The sequence below is a fragment of the Vicia villosa genome, linkage group LG3 (genome assembly GCF_029867415.1).
Source record: "Vicia villosa cultivar HV-30 ecotype Madison, WI linkage group LG3, Vvil1.0, whole genome shotgun sequence".
In the NCBI taxonomy this organism is placed as follows: Eukaryota; Viridiplantae; Streptophyta; class Magnoliopsida; order Fabales; family Fabaceae; genus Vicia; species Vicia villosa.
Window position 1 is genome coordinate 24,654,128 of NC_081182.1, and position 19,197 is coordinate 24,673,324.

Here is a 19,197-nt window from a genome sequence, read left to right on the forward strand (position 1 = left end):
CACTTTCCTCCTTCTTTCCCATTTCTCACTTGCAACCTTAGCAACCTAAATTATAAATTATACAATTCCATCCTCTCATATAGTATAGTTTTATATCACAAAAACTAATTCAAAACCATTCATCATAAATTTAACTTGTGTACCTCAAACGTTATCCTTCTACATGGAACCAACGTGCGTTGATACTTCTCTTAACCTCAACCTTGTCCCTTCTCAAGACACAGATGTTGCTATGGTTAGTACACTATACAAGCACATAGTTTTATTTATATTTTCTATCATATTGAAAGATTAACTTATGATTGAGATGATTCAGGTTGCTAAGGTTTTGGTTGAAGAGCTGGAGCGTCTAAGTAATGAGAATAAGAAGTTAACTGAGAGGTTAAACCTCATGTGCGACAATTATATTGCGTTGCAGAAGCATTTAAACGAGTTCAAGAATCATGAATCAGTGATCACGCCGAGGAAGAGAAAGGTTGAGTGCATTGAAAATTGCACTACTACAACTAAGGAGGAGACATTCCAACAACATAACTCTTCTCCGAAAATTTCTAAGGTTCTTGTTCGAACAGATGCATCCAACCCTAGCTTAGTAAGTTCTTCTACGAATTTCATAAAACAATTTGATTTATTTAATTCTCGGAACTAAATAATAAGATTAATTTTTTATTATTCTTGTTTGTTATATAGTATGTGAGAGATGGATATCAATGGAGAAAATATGGTCAGAAAGTTACAAGAGATAATCCCTCTCCTAGGGCTTACTTCAAGTGCTCTTTTGCTCCATGCTGTCCTGTGAAGAAGAAGGTGCAGAGAAGTGTAGAAGATCCAAACGTGTTAGTGACAACATACGAAGGAGAGCACAACCATGCACATCACCAGCAAGCACAAACATCGTCAAACCAAAGTGAGGCCTCTACATATAATTCTGTTCCTTCTCCATTAGCTTCAACGCATGACTTGGTCTTGCCAAGAAAAGTACTAGTTGACAATGGTGTTCAAAGGTCGTCTATACACCAGTTGTTAGTTCAGCAACTGACAGCTTCTTTGACAAGAGATCATAATTTTAGGACAGCACTTGCCTCGGCAATTTCTGGAACAAGTTTGGATGTGGAAAAACGTTAGAATTGGAATTCGTAGGATATTATTGTTTCAATAGGCTTTTTTGTTATTTTGCGTGGTTATTTCTAGTTTGGTTAGTACTAATAACATTGAAGTAGAAAGAGGCCTTTAAAAAAAAAAAAGGAGAAAGAGGAGTGGGTATCTTTTTTTTGGTGAAATAAAATTAAGTGAATATCTAGAAAATATATCCATTATATATGACTACTTATACTTATATCATCTAATATATAATATGGTCATTTTTTTTATAAAATTTATGCAAAGATTATTAATTTTTTCTAGTTAAATATTTTTACAATCTTAACTTTTAGTTTAGTCTCCACAATTTAAATAAATAAGTGCTTTTAATTACTAATTTTTTTTTATAAAATTTATGTTAAGATTATTATTTTTTTTTTGAATATTTTTATTACAATCTTAACTTTTAGTTTAATCTCCACAATTTAAATAAATAAGTGCTTTTAATTACTATTTGTTCCAATCGGAATCAGAATTATGTTTAAATTGTGATGTTAGATTCACTATAACATGCGTGGGCTTTAAAAGCGCTTTTTTGGCCTTTAACAGCGCTTTAAAGCGCTGCCAAAGCCAGCGCTGGCGTAGGCTACGAAAGCGCTTTTAAAAGCGCTCTGGTAGATCCCTCTATAAGAGCGCTTTTTCCAGAAAAAGCGCTTTGGTAGACCCCCCTATAAGAGCGCTTTTTACAAAAAGCGCTCTGGTAGACCCCCCTCTAAGAGCGCTTTTTCTGGAAAAAGCGCTCTAGTAGACCCCCTATAAGAGCGCTTTTGCTGGAAAAAGCGCTCTGGTAGCCCCCCACTATTGGTAGGTTGCGTTTTTTTTTCTTTCTTTTATTTAATCTTTGGCAGCGCTTTTTGTAACAAAGCGCTTTCGTATGTGGACCTTTAAGAGCGCTTTTTGAAAGCGCTGTCGTTGCTAAATGAGATATTTTAAAGTGCAGCCTATAATTTCAGCCTCCCAGATCGACCTGTAATATATTTTCAACCTGTAATATTTTCGACCTGTAATATATTTTCGACGATATATTTTCAACCATAGGTAGGACTATATATATACTAATATAATACCATTATAATATCCAAAATTATATATATACATCATTATGTCAATCAAACTAAATCTCTAACATACAATATTATACTTCAAATATTAATTGGCAACAATATGAACAAAGTTAGTAACCATATATCCTGGAGTATTATAATATTCTCTTCAAATCGACACAAATCCTACTACATGAATAGCTGATGAATATAAAATTGACACAATTCCTCTTTGATTTCTTCCAACTTAAGTTTCGTGTAAGAAACAGCACGGAATTCGTCAAAGTACTACAGAATAAAAACATAATATGAATGATTTAGTTAAATGTAATAAATTATAAGAAGTTATCTAATTAAGTTATAAATCCATACCGTGATTGGAATCTCTAATTGATTCATTTGAAGGATTTCTTTCATAAACCTCAAAACAAAGTATCCGCAGTCTGAACTGTTCCGCTGTATCGGACACTACATAGAAAAACAAATAAGAAATTATAGTTGTCTTGTTTTATCAAGTAGCATAAATATTATAAGCAAAATTGTGAAAAATAATGTACCTGCACTTTGATCCAAGTAATGTTGTTTGATTTAGTCCGGGATACCTGTGCGTCTCGTTGACTTCGGAACACTTGTATTGATCTAACAAAAATATAAAAGCATATATTTAGATCAATCTCACAAATAATTAAATATATAAATATACAAGAATATTTAGAATGATCCCACTTACAAATCAATAATTTCCTTCATAGCCGGATAATTGCTCCACTCACCATCTACCGAATTCAGAAAATATACAACTTTTCTTATCGGGTTGATAGCAAGCAACAACCAGTGTGCTCTATAAATTAAAACAATAGGTTATATAAAAATTTTGCTACGCAAAAGAAACAAAGATTAAATGAACCAAGAATGAGAAACTAACCCTACTGGTCGGGTATTATACGCCCAAAGAATCAGACTTTCTGTATTGTCGGATGACATGAATCTATTGACTAAGCGCTGTCTAACTGATTCCGGTTCCGAAGCAATTGTCATTCCGCTGCAATGGGCGGAAGACACGAAACGGAATCTGTTTGACAATGCAGTCCCGCGCAACACTCTGTCATGTAACAACCTTAAATAAAAACATTATAAACATATTAGCGGATGAGTGAAAAACATAATAAACATGATGTGTAAATAAATTGTTCGACTAATTAAATAATATATCGGATGAGTGAATATTACCGGATGTACGAGTGCATATTAGCGACGCCTAGTTGTTCTTGCGTAAAAATCTCTTCCAAGTCATCTATTGCAATATGTGAAATGAATTCAACACCAAAGATACCTTCCTCCATATTGATTTGACGGAGAGCACCTTCCTTCAAATCGGACATATCAACAAGTGTTCCGAGCGTCGTCCGGTATCGAGGAAAAAAAGCACCACCTTTTTTTGCCGCTTGCTTCGAAAGACCCTTAGGCGGTACGCTACGAACGACCTGTGTCACTTGTTGTGACTCCCGAGCAGATGCCTAAAAATCAAATAACGATCGATAAAATATAAAATCATGCAGTTTTAGATTCAAATTATATATTAACACCTTAAATGTACCTCTTTTAGTGATGCAACAGACTCCTCCTCCTGTAAAATCCCTTTGCCCTTAATTGCGGGTTTTGTAGGAGCAGTCTAAAATTAAAATGTAAAAAATAATTAACGTAACGGTGCAAAATTGACATTCGAAAACTAAATGATTCATAATGGTTTTGAATATACCTCATCACCAATGATAATGAGCTCCGAGGGCCGTGCAACAAATGACCCTATTGCATCTCGCATCAATGTTGTCTCTGAGACCATGTCAGGTACCGGTAGCACCGCATCATGATCTAATACAACATCAACTGATACTTTCAGGTGTCCATCCGGGAGCGGTCTATGGTGAAGTAAATCTCCCACAGTGTTGTGCACTTTTCCCTTGCCAACTAGGCGATAAGACGGTGACAATAAGTATAGTTGGCAAGAAGAAATGCCCTAAACCAATAGTAAATATAAAGTCATTATCGTTAATAAAATAGAACAATTTGTAAGGAAAAGAAATTTATAATTACCTCGGGAAGTTTTCTTTGACAGTTGAAACTAGCTTTATCACTAGTTTCTTTCACCGATGCAGTATTGCACTTTTCTCTCATATACATATCTTTATCTCTTTGCAATTCAGAGACTTGTGCTTGCAATTCCTGCAATTTTTGCAACACTTCTTCATTTGAAGGATTTCTTCTCCTAGGATGCTTGTAAAAAGAGGTTGGAGTCACACCATGACCCTTACCCCTCACCCGACCGGGATACTCAGGAGCATCTAGTGCTCTACTAAGTACGCTCCTATCATCCTGGTCCTCACCGGTGGACACCGATTGCGACAAGGTCTCCTGTAATTCATTTACATTTCAATAATTATTAGTGGAGATAAAAAATCATTTATATATTAAAAAACATTTGATTTAATTAAAGACACAGTATTATACTTACACATTCAGTATAAACTCTCTGAACATCGGGATCGACAGCTTGATTCTTGCCCACACGAGCTTCCTTCCACAACACATGTACAGGAAGTGAAGTTTCCTCACTTTTAGTCTCCTCTAACTATGCATTGACACAAATGATAAAATCGTCAAATAAAACACATTTAGACAATTAATTAAAACGCATTTCTATTTACTTACAATTTTATCCTCTAAGCGTGCATATCCCAAACGCCCTTTTTTGTATGGATACGCGGGTTTGGATGCTCTCGCACTATTCGTGGCACTCCTTTTCCGAAAATCTTCATCTCTTTGATTTACAAACTCAACCTAATCTTTTTCATCAATGAAGATCTCATACTTTTTTGGCCGTCCCGGTGCCTCTTCAAGAAAGTTTCCATCTTTATCCTTAAAATAGGTGTTTGTCAAAAAAGCTTTCCACCCTCTATATCTTTTTCCGGCCAAACTAAGTATGTAGCGTCTACGATCATCTGGTATCTCAAAAGTCCTCTGCAAAAAAACATACGCATAGTGTGTTAGTATAAGTAATTTAAACAATTTATCGTCAAGATAATAACAACAATTAACCATATATGATATATACCTGAAGCTCGTCCCAAATCGCTTTTTTTTTTCGCATCCAACTCTTCGCTTTTCAGATTCCATTTAGCTACGGAGACTGGAATATGCATGCGAACAAGTGTACCAATATAGCTTGTCAACTTTGCAGAATTAGGACCAATTGGTTGGTTTTCAGAATTCCATTTCAAATGGTATACTAATCCTTGGTCTCTATGTCGAATGATTCCCTTCATAATGGTGATGCCTCGTGCAACTTCTTTTGCTTCAGTATCAGGTGGAGCATTTGTACCCGGAGCATCTCTTTCTTGAGCATCTCTTTCTTGTGAGTTTTCAGGTGGAGCATCTCTATCCAGAGCCATTGAACCTGTATCAAACAAACTAAGGCATATTAGTACACTATTAATAAGCTAACAATCTATACAAGTCAAATGGAAGTCAAACCATGCATGTACAAGTAAATCGGAAACGAAATCGGTACACATCAAAATAAGCGTCAAAAAAGAAAGTTGTCGGAATTGAACGAAATTTACATGGCTATGGTAAAACGTCCCCACGGACTCAAAAATAAAGTCGGTTTTCCGAAATTCAGACCCTAAGCCCGACTTTTGATTACGGGCAGAAGCAAAACCGATAAAAAAACAGTCCCGAAATGTAAAGATAAGTGCATGAGCAGCTCCGGAATCGTCAAAATAGTATAGTTATATGTAAAGAAGTCGACAAACGGATACATGGTTCAAAAGTTATGTACAAAACGAGAATATGCACCAAAATTGAATAAGTACTATACTATTGAATAAAGCAATTGGTACAAATTGAATAAAGCAAATTAGTCGGAATATGTATACTATTACCTTTATCACTAACTTCTCTTTCTTTTCTTGGTAGGATTGTGTTCTACGCGTCTCTTAACAACGCGGACGGTTGGATTGATCCAAATACCCTCATTATGATCATTTCTAGTACAAGATTCATTATCATTTTGATCGTTTCTTGTACAAGATTCAATGCCAACACCAATATCGCCTTGATCTTCAATGTTTTCATCAACTATTTTGTTAGATAAAGCACTATAGACCATTTCGTACTTGTCGGATCATTGACATAGAACACTTGTTTAGCTTGAGAGGCTATAATGAAAGGCTCATCTTTGTACCCTACCCTATTGAGATCCACTTGCAAAAATCCTGACTTATCCATTCGTATGCCACTATTATTTTCAACCCACTTGCAACCAAATACAGGAATCTGAAAACTTCGCGTAATCAAACACCAAAATGCGCTCGATAACCCCAAAATATGACAAATTTGCAAATTTCGGATTTAAGTCATTCGCACTTGATATGTGCATTGCTTCAGCTACCAAGGTAACACCACTATTTTGCATAGTACTTTTATCATCCTGTTCTTTGGTATAAAATGTGTATTCATTAATTGCGTATGCGCTATAAGAAAGCACAATTACACTTGGACCATAGGCTAAACATCTCAACCTTTCTGTTACTGAAGCAGGATCTGAACGATACTTTGAATAAATATGATCCCTAAACCACGGTATGAAACTTTGATTGTGCTCTCGTACTATCCAGCTCTCATTTCTATTTGGATTTAAATCTCGGAGAACAACCTTGTGCATTTCAACATACGGCTCAACCTCAATCTCATTGTGCAGAACATACAAGTGCGCTTGATCCCGTTCGACCATTGATACTGTCACAACTTTATTTCCAATTAGCCTTTTTCCTTCTTTTTTTTCGACAATATGAGATTTGGGGAGTCCAATTGATTGAACATTTGACAGATATTCAGTACAAAACTCAACCGCTTCTTCAACAACGTATCGTTCGGCAATACAACCCTCCGGTCGACTTCTGTTTTTCACGTACCCTTTTAATATTTTCATATAACGTTCAGCAGGGTACATCCATCTCATATAAGCTGGTCCGCACAATTGTGTCTCTTTCACAAGATGAACGACTAGATGAACCATTATGTCAAAAAACGAGGGAGGAAAATATATTTCAAGATCACATAAAGTAACAACTATCTCTTTTTGCAATGTTGGTAAGATCGCGGGATCGACCACCTTACTGCAAATTGACTTGAATAAGAAACACAGCTTAGTTATTGCGCTTCTTACTTTTTCTGGCAGAATAGAACGTATACCTATTGGTAAAAAATGTTCCATTATAACATGGCAATCATGCGTCTTCAAACTCTTTAACTTGAGGTCTTTCATGGACACAAGTCTTCTAATATCTGAAGAGTAGCCTTCTGGAACTTTAACTTCACTGAGGAACTTACATAATGTTTTCTTCTCCTTTCTAGATAGAGTGTAAACAGCAGGTGGCAGATATGTTCGTCTTCCTTTCGTCACGGGTCCCAATTCAGTTCTCATTCCCATGTTTACCATGTCCTTCCTTATGTTAAGGCCATCCTTAGACTTTCCTTGTATATTGAGTAACGTACCTATGACGCTGTCAAATACATTTTTTTCAATATGCATAACATCCAGGAAATGTCTTACATACAACGACTTCCAATATGGAAGTTCAAAAAAAATTGACTTCTTCTTCCACCCACCCTTGACAAGTGAATGTGCAAAAGGCTTGCCAAACTGAGTGCTCACATCTTTCACCTTTTCAAAAATTTGATCACCTGACAAAAAAGGCGGGGCTGTACGATGTTCGGCCTTTCCATTGAATGCTTTTCTCCACCCACGGTAGTGATGATTAGAATTTAAGAATCTACGATGGCCGAGAAAGACATTCTTCTGACAAAGATCCAATCGTGTCGTATCGGTTTCATCTTCACAAATAGGACACGCCTTTTGACCTTTATTGCTGTAACCGGATAGATTTCCGTATGCTGGAAAATCATTAATTGTTCCAAACAACATCGCCTTCAAGTTGAAACTTTCCTTCCTATACCCATCGTAAACCTCCACACCGTTCTCCCAAAAAAACTTCAAATCTTCGATTAAGGGTGCCAAGTATACGTCTATGTCATTCCCTGGTTGTTTAGGCCCAGAAATTAGCATAGATAACATCATGTACTTACGCTTCATACATAGCCACGGAGGTAGGTTATAAATCATAAGAATCACAGGCCATGTGCTATGCGAGATACTTTGAATACCATGCGGGTTCATTCCATCAGTAGACAATGACAACCGAAGGTTTCTTGCTTCTTTTCCAAATTCAGGATAATCAGTATCAACTTTCATCCATTGTGGTGAGTCTGCCGGATGTCGCAACTTTCCATCAATAATTCTTTCATCTGCATGCCAAGTCAAGTGTCTTGAATCGGTCTCACTACGATACATGCGTCTAAATCTCGGAATTATAGGAAAATACCATAAGACTTTAGCAGGAGACAACTTTTTCTTATATCGAGGGGCACCACATTTAGGACACTCATTCAACGCTGCATACTCGTTTCGAAACAAAACGCAATCGTTTGGACATGCATGTATCTTATCATAGCTCATGCCAATAGAGGACAACATCTTTTTGGCTTCATACGTTCGATTGGGAAGAACATTATCCTTTGGTAGCATATCTTTCATAAGGGCTAATAACTCTGTGAAACTTTTATCCGACCATCCATTGTCCGCCTTTAAGTTGTACAACTTTAACACCGCAGACAATCTTGTGAATTTTGAACAACCATCATACAACGGTTTCTCTGCATCGCTTACCAACCTCTCAAACATTTTGGTACAATCCTCAAGATCTTCTTCAAGCGCTTCTGCAATCTCTTCGACTCGATCGCAATCGTATGTGTCTGTGCAATCGTCGTTTGAAGCATACTTCCTATTACAACTTGACTCAGCATTCCCGTTACTTTTCTCACCATGCATTGTCCAACATGTATAACTTCTATCAATTCCAAACCGTAGTAAATGGGATGCCAACTTATTCCCGTCAACCTTACCCCCATAACAGCAACCCAAGCAAGGACACGGCATTCGAAGTGGGTCTTCGGAGTGCGCAACCGCAGACTCAACGAATTCCCATACCCCTTTATCGTACTCTTTCGACAATCGGTTTGAATTCATCCATGTCTTATCCATGTCTTAATTAAGCTAAACAAATGCTTCTTGGTTTCTCTATCAGTTACTAAGGAATTCTGTCAAGATAATAAATAGCTATCATCATAATAGAATACCTAATCAGAATACCCGATTTCTTAAAGAAGACATTACCTTATTTCAAGGTAATATAAGTCCACAAACCAAAAAATGGATTGAGAGACACTAAATTTAAATTAAATAGAACCATAAACAATAAATTACAAGCAGAAAACAACAAACTATAAGCAAGAAGAAAGGGATAGTAACCTGAGTTAGACTTGATGTGGGAGACGGGTAGGTTTGAATCGGCGTTGTACAAGTAGAAACCAGAGGAGTCAAAGTAACTGTAAAATTAAACACACACGATGCAGTTAAATACACCACTACTAACAAATACATCACTACACACGAAACAATAGTAGATTAGCATAGCAAAGGCAAACACAAATTGAAATGCTTTAACTCTTCATTATTATTCACCTTTGGTTGTTGGAGCAAAATGAAGGGAAAATATTCATTTGGAGACAGACATTCTCAAAACAAAACATGCACAAAATAGTACCAACCTTCTCCAAATAGCACTTTTAAACTAAACAACAAAACTAGGGGAAATTCTAACATGGCAAATTCAACTAGATTTCTTTGCAAATATCCGTCTTAAGATCTTTAGAACTTTTAAACTAAACAACAAAACTAGGGGAAATTCTAACTACTACAACATAGTTCAAACTTGACTCAACAATTAATTTGTTAGACTTAGTTCATGAATCAAATTAGCAGAAATTAGATTGAAAATTAAATTTGTTAACTATACAAGCTGCCACATAAGCTTTTTAACAGAATTAAACAGATAATAAAAAAAAAAAGTCAACTAACATTGGTTTCTAAATCTATCTAAAGAAACGATTTAAAATCTAATTCAGCATGATAAGATAATTTAAAGAACAGCAGTAACAATGTCAACCCCAGAAACAGAATACTATATTCTCCAAGCTAAAAATGTCAGCCCCAGAAACAGAATACTATATTCTCCAAGCTTTGGTCCATACGAAATAGATTACAAGGTACTATTTCAGTAACGACAAAAAATTACAGAGTTTTCTAGACCATGCAATGACAAGTCTTTTAAATAATAACCTTACTAGAATAAGTTGTAATCAGGTTCTTTACCTCAACCTTTTCAAAATCTCTTCAGAGACTTATAATCATTTTTTTACTAAGAATGTGTTTGGACTGTGGATTGACTTATGAATAACTTATTTCATCTTACCAACTTGCATAAACATTTTTTGAGTAAGGTTATAGGATCAACTTATAACAAGTCCACAATTTGCTTTCTACCTATTTCAACAAAACTCTCCACGATAACTTATAATAAACACACATAATTAGAATAAACCAACCACAAAACCAAAACTACACAAAATCACTGACAATTCAAGTATCAAGAATGCACATAACACAAAACAAAATGCCTAAAGAAATAGAATCATTTCATACAGATAACAGGGAGAAAATAATAGGGACCAAAATTGTGCAATTGTTATTATACTTCAAGTAAGAACCTCTATTATAACAGTGCCACTACATAAATGATTCTCTTCTCTTCAGCCATGCACAAAGTCCAACTGTCACCATTGAAAAGTAAAATAAGTAAGATATAGAAGGAAAACCTTGTGATATACAGATTGAAGAGCTGTGGGAGATTGGTTTCTCTCGACTTCAAAATCTCCTTCGTCTTCTCTCGAAGGTTCTGGGAGTTTCTGCAGATTCGAAGGTTGAGGGAGTTTCTGCAGATTCGAAGGTTGAGGGAGATAGCTTTTCTGGGTTGAATGCGTGAATGGTTGAATGCAAGTTGAATTCGTGAACGATTGAGGGAGAAAGCTTTTATGGGTTTTCTGGGCAGTTAGCGTGAATGGCAGAAAAATGAGGAATTAGGGATTATGAAACGAATTTTGTTTTTAAAAATTTTAATTTTAAAAAGGCTATGAAAGCGCTTTTGAAAAGCGCCTTAGTAGACGTAGCTATACCAGCGCTTTTAGGGTAAAGCGCTCTTGTACCCCACCCCCTACCAGAGCGCTTTTGAAAAGCGCTCTCATACCCCCCCTACCAGAGCGCTTTTTAAAAGCGCTCTCATACCCCCCCCCCCTTACCAGAGCGCTTTTTAAAAGCGCTCTCATACCCCCCCCCCCCCTACCAGAGCATTTTTTTGGATCATTTTCCCTTGTTTATTAATTTTGTTTTTAACGAACCCTACGAGAGCGCTTTTGCTAAAAGCGCTTTAGTAGCTGCGCTGCTACAGCTTAAATTTGGCGTAGTGATTTCTGATGTGGTATTGTGAGTCTCTGGTGCAGTGGAACATGAGAGAGAACTTGCAAGATTAACACTTCAACATTTAAGTCAATGAATGAGTCTGAAAGGGGAAGAGTAAAGTATGAAAAGTGAGTGTACCTTGAATTTTGTGCATGTGAGAACATATATACTTTTGGATCAAATAACTATTGGGCATTCTTTAGAATAATAAATGAACCTTCCTTATTGGGTCTTTGGTCAACCCAAAACAGTTATCCCCAAACTTGTCGTGAAGTGTTAAGCGAGAATTTTTTTGGACTCATTTCGGTCGCAAAGCGTTATACATACTGTCCACAGTCATGAAGAACTCTGAATCCAATAACGGATTGAGTGAGAAACAAGTTTGTTGAAGTCGGTCCTTCTGTCATGTTACTTCAGACATTCTCATGCAAGTAGCTTGCAAAACCCGAGGCCGAAGAGGGCAGAGAGTGATCACCAAATTCACATCGGAATGAGAGGTATCCTAAGGTTGTGCATGTACGAAACTACATGGTCGAAGAAAGGCTTATAAGGATTGATTGGTACTACCTATACCAACAAGAGTTCATGTATTTTATTTTTGCTAATTTTATTCATCAGCACTTAAACCTCAATATTTTGATCGGATTAGCTTCACACCGCTAGAGTAAATATTAATAATCAAATACTATCTCCCTCTGTGGTTTAATATCTTCCATACTACTTCTTTTTTGTGCACTTACGGCTTAAAAGAGGCAGAAAATATCATCTTGTGGAAGTCCAACATACTTGTATTGACTTGAGAGCAGGCAATTATCTTCTTGTGAAATTCCAACACACTTGACTTGAGAGGCGGCAAGGATCTTCGCGTGGAAGTCCATAATACTTGTATTGCCTTGAGAGGAAACCATGATCTTCTTGTGGAAGCCCAATATACTTGTATTTCCTTGAGAGGTAGCAAGGATCTTTCTGCAGAAGTCTGACACACTTTTATCGTCTTGATAGGTGGCAAAGATTTTCTAGTGGAAGTCCAACATAACTTTATTTCCTTTAGAGGTGGCATGGAACCTATTATGAAAGTCCAACACACTTCCATTATCCTGAGGGATAGAAAGGATCTTCTTGTAGAAGTCCAACACGTTTGCATTACCTCGCAGGGAAACAAGGATCCTTTATGAGGATCCAGCGTTTGATTTCCTTTAATGGCGACAAGGATCCTTCATGAGAATCCAATGCTTTGATCGCCTTTGAGGGCGGTCTTTTTAGAATCTTTAGGTTTCCTACAAAAAGAAAGGATAACAATGCAGATTCTTAATAATAATAATAGAATGATTATCCTCATTAAAAACCCTCGCTCCATACAAAGAAGAGAGAAAAGAGTGCGCCCCCAGAAAAACAACATGTCCTTATAAGCAGCGGAGATATAATACTCGCTTAATAAAAAATAGCAGTAAAGGAAATAAATAGCGGTAAAGGAAATAAATGAATGATGGTAAAATAAGTGGCACGAGTGTGCATTCCCTCTAGGATTTTATTATTCAATCTCCTTTCCAATTTGAAGGGAAGACTCTTCGCTTCTGCAAGTTTCTCCTTGCAACTTTATTCTGAATCCAACTTTCCTGGTGTTTGTGCCCAGAGTCCAGACCCTTTTGAGCTTGAAGCTCTCTACGTAACACATCCTTGCGATTTTTTGTTCTCCTTGGATAACTCCCACTCGTTCGCCAAATAGTGGGTATTTCATTCACAAATACAAAGTGGACAAGGTGGCACCCAACTGATAAAAAGTTATACGTTGTATAATCATGTTGTAAAAAGAAGGGGCGTCAATAATCATATACATGGCCTTAATCTCCTTGGCATGCTCTTTCCCTCTAAAGGTTGTCCTTATAGTTATGTAGCCTTTCACATGCACTTGCTCCATGGAGAATCCAATATTGATCCTTGGTTTACGAGAACTCTTATGATCTCCCATTCATCACACCTCACAACGATGACCACAAGATCGTCAGTGTGTAGGTGGATGTCAGCTGCCTCCTTCTCAAAGAAGGAGATTTCAGTTTATGGCATCTTCAGGTTGCCTTCATCTAGATCCTTGAAGAGGTCTTCTATGTTTAATTCCTAACGGGCATACCTTATACAGGTGGAGCTGAGCTAGTCTCTGCGTCTCCAGTGAATCTTGCAGTATTGAGCATGTGGGGCACGACTTTGATGTCCTCCCATGTGGATGACTTTTTTCTCTATTGGATTTGGGGCTTCTTGAGGTGCCCCTCCTAGATCAACTGCTTGACTTCATAATTAGGTCGATAGCAATCCTCCGTGTGGCGTCCTTTAACTTTATGAAACCTACATCATTTTGGGGATGGATGAGCAGGGATGTTGTGTAGGTGGAGAATATTAAATGTTCAAGAGAATAAAATTGCAACAACTTAGTTATTATTCATCAAAATTATTAAAATTGTAACAATAAATGTTTGATTAGTGGGTCAGTGGGTTTTTTGAGTTTAGGCCTGGTTTTGCCAAAAACCCAAATTTTTCAATGGGTTTTTAGTTTTTATGATTTTTTTGTGGATTTAACCGGGTTTAGTGGGTTAACCCAACCCATGTTCACCCATAGTGATTGTCCAACACCCTTCGAAGTGTGAGGATGGTTATCCGGAGTGGTATCTCAATATATCACATCCTCACCTCATACCACATACTGTAGGGTCTTTCAATGTTGTAGGGTTTTCTGTTGCTAGGTTTCTGATCCTGAGGTACCGGCAGACGAAGCGCCTCCACCGCCTCCACCACCTCCACCAGGCTCAGATGATCAGGAGCGTCTCCAGATGATCGTCGTTATTATGGATAGCCTCATGGGTTTAGTAAATCCGGATGTTGAGGTTTTCACAAGATTAGCTCGGGTTGCACACATAGCCTGTGGGGGTCCTATTTAGATATTTTGATTTTATAGTTGTATATTTTGTATATTATGTGACTTAGACTACTTCTCACAATATAATACTTTTATTGCATAATATTTTGCCGATTACTTTTTCGATTAGAAGATAAACATAACACAAGACAATAAGTACAACAATCATAAATTAAAAATAACTAAGCATGAAAACCTAGTTACTACCAGATGAGTTTGGACATTTCATCATCTTAGTTATTCTACAACGAAATGATTTCCACATGGTCGTCATGTCTTCATCAGTCTTCAATTCAATTAGGTTGTATTTCACCATTCCATTACTATCAACTCGATCTTCACGAAACTTGATCTTTCTCACCCTTCCGTTCTCGGTATCCGACAGCAATTCGTTTAACTTATCTGTCAAGTTGGTAAGAGATGAGGCGCCATCCAGAAGCTTGAACTCAACAGGAGGATTGTTTCAGTTGAAATACACTTCTGCCTTAATTAGAAATTGAGGAAGAGACATTTTTTAGATGTCTTTCTCTATAATATATTTCCCAATTTATAGAATCTTGGATTCATTTTAGACCACACAAAATTGTCGGTGAAATCATAGCCCTAGAAAACTGTCGGAAAAATCCGAATCGTCCAAAAAAATTGACAAAATACATTATCGAAAATTTCAATTGTCCACCAAATTTCTGGTATGGACTGGTAAATTTTAAAATTTCTGATATATTTTATAAAGTACCAAAAAATTTAAATTAACTATCGAAAACTTTTGTGATACCAAAAATTTTATATGCACTATCAAAATTTTGGTTCGAAAATTGTCTTATTCTTTTGAGAAGGGATAGTTGTAAAATAAATAAAAAATTAAAAAAAAGGAGAATGTCATGTATAAGTTATAACTCCGGGGTCGCATGTTATAGTTATTAAAAAAAAAAAACAAGGGACTCAAAACAATCCACACTTTGAAATTTTCCTGTATTAATGATTGATTTGTCCAAAAAAATTCAATTTCCAAATTATTAATTTAAAAATATAAAATAAATATGTTATAAATATTATAAAATAACATTATTATACTATGGGCGAGTACAAAATAAGAAAGTGTTATATTTTATTCTTCTTTCACCTAATATTCTATTAAAAAATCAAATAATCAAATAATCATGCTTAGTGTGTGCTTTTAAGCCTTAATCCTTTAATTTTAGTCAAACAAACAAAAAAAACTGTAAGGTTTATCAAGAAAGAGGAAAGAACCATAAAGTTCCCTCCAAAAACAAAAAAGTGCCTCCCCTAAACCTTTTGAAGTTGAACCGAATCGATCACTTTCATCATCATAATCACAATTCAATACAAAATTTAATACTCTCTGTTCCTTCAATTTCAATACACCGTACGATCAATGAAGTGCCTTTTCTTTAAATCCCTAAATTCCAATCACTCTCACTTCCCTCAATATTCCCATAACCGTCCTTTACGCCTTGCCGATATTCTCGCCACCGAAGACGACGCCGCCGCCGTTAACTCCATGGACGCCGTTCATAAAAAACCGCCATATCTTTCTCATCGTTCCACCAAATGCTTTTCGCCTCGGCGAATTCTTGGTTCTTTTCTGGCGGCGCTGCGGCCAAATAAAGATCGACGAATTCTGAAAAGCCGAGAGAAGTTGCCGTCCACGCCGATAACGATTGAATTAAAAGGCAACGAAGAGGAATCAAGTGAGTATTTTTTTTTTCTATTTGAAATTTCATCGATTAATTTGAAATTTTTGATTTCAATTGATACCTAATTACTGCGGTTAAATTTATAGTGTTGTTGTTGTTGGTGTTCTACAGGACAGTTAAATTGGAATGATACATCTTTTAAGCTAGGAGTTGGTTGTGGATTGCTATATGTGATTGCAGCAACTAAAAATGAGCTTAGCAAGATGGTTGAGCTGCGGAAAGAAATGGGAATAATCCTTCAAAATATGAAAGGTGAACTTCAAAGTAAAGACGTACTTCTTAACCGATTGAAAGAATGTGATGATGCTCTTGCTGAAGTTTCTGTTACTGATTTTCAAGAAGTTTCCTGCTCTAACAGTCACCTTTCGGTTGGTTCGGAGAAATCATGTTGTCAGGCGGAGTTGAAAGGGAATACTGGTTGTGATGGTTTTCTAGACTATGATATTCGCGAACAAGGTGAATGTGCAGAAGAGATTAATGAGCTTCAGGCGGAATTTGAATATGAGTTGCAACGGTTGCAGGTGTATTTGGATGGAGAAGCTGCATTTGAAGAGGCACAGCAAGAAAGAGTTGAGGTAAATTGTTTGAAGTTTGACTTCTCATGATTGTATTCGGCTGTTTATAGTTTTGTGAAATGCTATCTGTTACATAAACCTTTCTACTGTTGATTCTGAAATAGTCTCTTGAATCGGTTGAAAGGCAATATCTAAATGGAGTTTCACTGTAATGCCCTTTTGGTATCAAGAGGAGGCTACTTCTAGAAAAGAGGCCGCTCTTGAATTTTGACTAACCCAAGTTATGAAAATTGTATTAAGAATTTGCGGCTATATGATGTTTTTCTTTAGACTTTGACTTTAAGGTGTCCCTTTTGTAAATTGTTAGGAACTTAGCTGATTAAAATTTTTGTATTTTGCTTTGTTGTTAGTTTTGGTTACAATCTAGAATGGCTGAAAGTATGAATTGGCAGGTTGTTGTTAAAGACTCTAGTTCAAAGAGCGAGAGTTCGAGTTTTGGTGAAATAATAATGGAACGTCAAGAAGCAAGTTATGATACTTCAGTTGGAGTCTCTCCGGTTGAATTGGAGAGAAGGTTGCATGAACTACTTGAAGCAAGGCTTCAAGAACGTATAATAGAGCTGGAGTCTGCGTTAGAATATGCCACGCAAAAGCTCAATGAGAAGGATAATAGGAGTATTTGGTGGGAAGACATGGCAAGACATATCCCGTACCATGTTCCTGAAACTTCTCGATTTACTTTTCCACTCGATCCGGAGGCTGCTTTGAAGTTTAATGAAGTTGTAGGATAGCATTTAAAAATGTGAATTTGACTAAGGCACCCAAATATTATTGCTGCCTCTGTGGTTTAATGATATTGCTTCTTTTTATAGATTCAAATTGTTTTGTTAGTCTTTGGAGTAAATGGTTTGGTTTGGTTAGAAGCATGATTTTCAATATCATTGGTTGGGGATAACCAATACTCCTAAAACAATAGAAATTGAAGAGAGCAGTATAGTTTATAGGTACTCAACTTATTTTGTTATTTAGGTACTCAATTTTAAGACTGTATAGATGACTGTAAGCTATTTCTAGTCTGCAGTGTGAAATTTCTCGGGATATAGAAAATAACACAAATTCAAGTTTTTGACTCAATGCAGCTATTTGTAGAAAGTTCCTATATACATTAATTGAATTGCTCTTAAAAGATCTCCTCCCTAATGAATGCTTTTGAATTGAGCGAGTTTTTGGTGGTCTATTTGGTACTAGTAGTATTATGTAACTTATAGAAAGTTTTTTGAGCTGTCTTATCAGAAGTTATAAACTCATAGATAGAAAGAAACACAACAATTATGCTTAAGTGTGTAATTGAAATAAATGTGATCTTATGTGTAAATTTTTATGGTCTTGGATAGAAGTGTTCACCTAAAAACATACTACTTTTATATATTCTACACTGATTATTGTATAAAAAAACCGATACAAATTTTGGTCTTCATTGACTTAATTTAAAATATTTAATGCAATAGTGAATTGTATTTTTTATTAGATAGGAGTATAAAAAGGATAATTAAATAAATTTTTCTTATATTTTATACGAATTTATAAAATTAATTATATTTATTTTTTTTTGTAAAAAGAAGGTCCCAAGTCCAAAGGAGAAAACTATATACAAATAGCTCTAAAAGTGTTAATCTCTAATACATCGTGGAGGATTAAGGGCAAAATTTCATATGGACGTTATTTGTAAAACCTCAAACAATGATCATTAGTGATTCATATTATATTTAAGTTGACTATTGTGATTGCACAACGATTAGTTTTACATACACGAGTGATGCGGATTTTTCATTCACCATTAAATTTTTAAATTACCTTAAAAAAATATTATTATTTTTATTTATAATAATCATCCAAATAACTAGATTTGTAAATCTCAAATAGTATCAATTTGAGATTCCAATTTTATCTTACATCTTTTCTAAATTATCATTACTACCTACTATCACTTTTATAAATAGAATTATCTAATTTCAATCAGATTATAAAAGTTAGGGTTAGATTTCATGTAAATTACAAAAATTTACTTAATTATTTTTTTAATAGTTAATGGATCAACTATGTCTATTAAATATTTTAAATTCAATAAAAGGTATATAAGAAATACTAACCATAACACAAAAATAACACAAATAAGTTTATAATAATAACACAAATTTAAACTTATTTTTTTTCTATAATTTTAAACGGAAAAATATTAATTTTCAGCTTAGAAGGCCCAAACAAAAAAAAAAATGAGGATCCTCTTCAATTCTTAAAATAATTGGAAAATTTCATTACATTAGTTTTATGAATATGAAGTTATACAAATGCTTAATATAGGTATGACATAATAAATATGGTGACGGTGATTGGTGTA

The 19,197-nt window shown here is 35.6% G+C and overlaps 2 protein-coding genes across 2 annotated transcripts; both read left to right on the top strand.

Annotated features, from left to right (window-relative positions):
- On the top strand, positions 1 to 1,379 carry LOC131655181 (probable WRKY transcription factor 40). Its single transcript, XM_058925079.1, has 3 exons — positions 1 to 235; positions 317 to 592; positions 691 to 1,379. The coding sequence occupies exons 1-3, from the start codon at positions 164 to 166 to the stop codon at positions 1,123 to 1,125; spliced, it is 783 nt and encodes a 260-aa protein (XP_058781062.1). The 5' UTR covers positions 1 to 163; the 3' UTR covers positions 1,126 to 1,379.
- A 14,378-nt stretch (positions 1,380 to 15,757) lies between these two features.
- On the top strand, positions 15,758 to 17,689 carry LOC131660688 (protein POLAR LOCALIZATION DURING ASYMMETRIC DIVISION AND REDISTRIBUTION-like). The gene is made up of 3 exons (XM_058929976.1): positions 15,758 to 16,278; positions 16,396 to 16,859; positions 17,252 to 17,689. Exons 1-3 carry the CDS (start codon positions 15,963 to 15,965, stop codon positions 17,588 to 17,590), a joined length of 1,119 nt encoding a protein of 372 aa, XP_058785959.1. The 5' UTR covers positions 15,758 to 15,962; the 3' UTR covers positions 17,591 to 17,689.
- The last annotated feature ends 1,508 nt before the right edge of the window (positions 17,690 to 19,197 follow it).

Coding starts and splice junctions, on each gene's coding strand:
- LOC131660688 (XM_058929976.1), top strand. CDS start 15,963: ATGAAGTGCCTTTTCTTTAAATCCCTAAATTCCAATCACTCTCACTTC. Junction 16,279..16,395: donor AGGCAACGAAGAGGAATCAA/GTGAGTATTTTT, acceptor GGTGTTCTACAG/GACAGTTAAATTGGAATGAT. Junction 16,860..17,251: donor CACAGCAAGAAAGAGTTGAG/GTAAATTGTTTG, acceptor ATGAATTGGCAG/GTTGTTGTTAAAGACTCTAG.
- LOC131655181 (XM_058925079.1), top strand. CDS start 164: ATGGAACCAACGTGCGTTGATACTTCTCTTAACCTCAACCTTGTCCCT. Junction 236..316: donor AAGACACAGATGTTGCTATG/GTTAGTACACTA, acceptor GAGATGATTCAG/GTTGCTAAGGTTTTGGTTGA. Junction 593..690: donor ATGCATCCAACCCTAGCTTA/GTAAGTTCTTCT, acceptor TTTGTTATATAG/TATGTGAGAGATGGATATCA.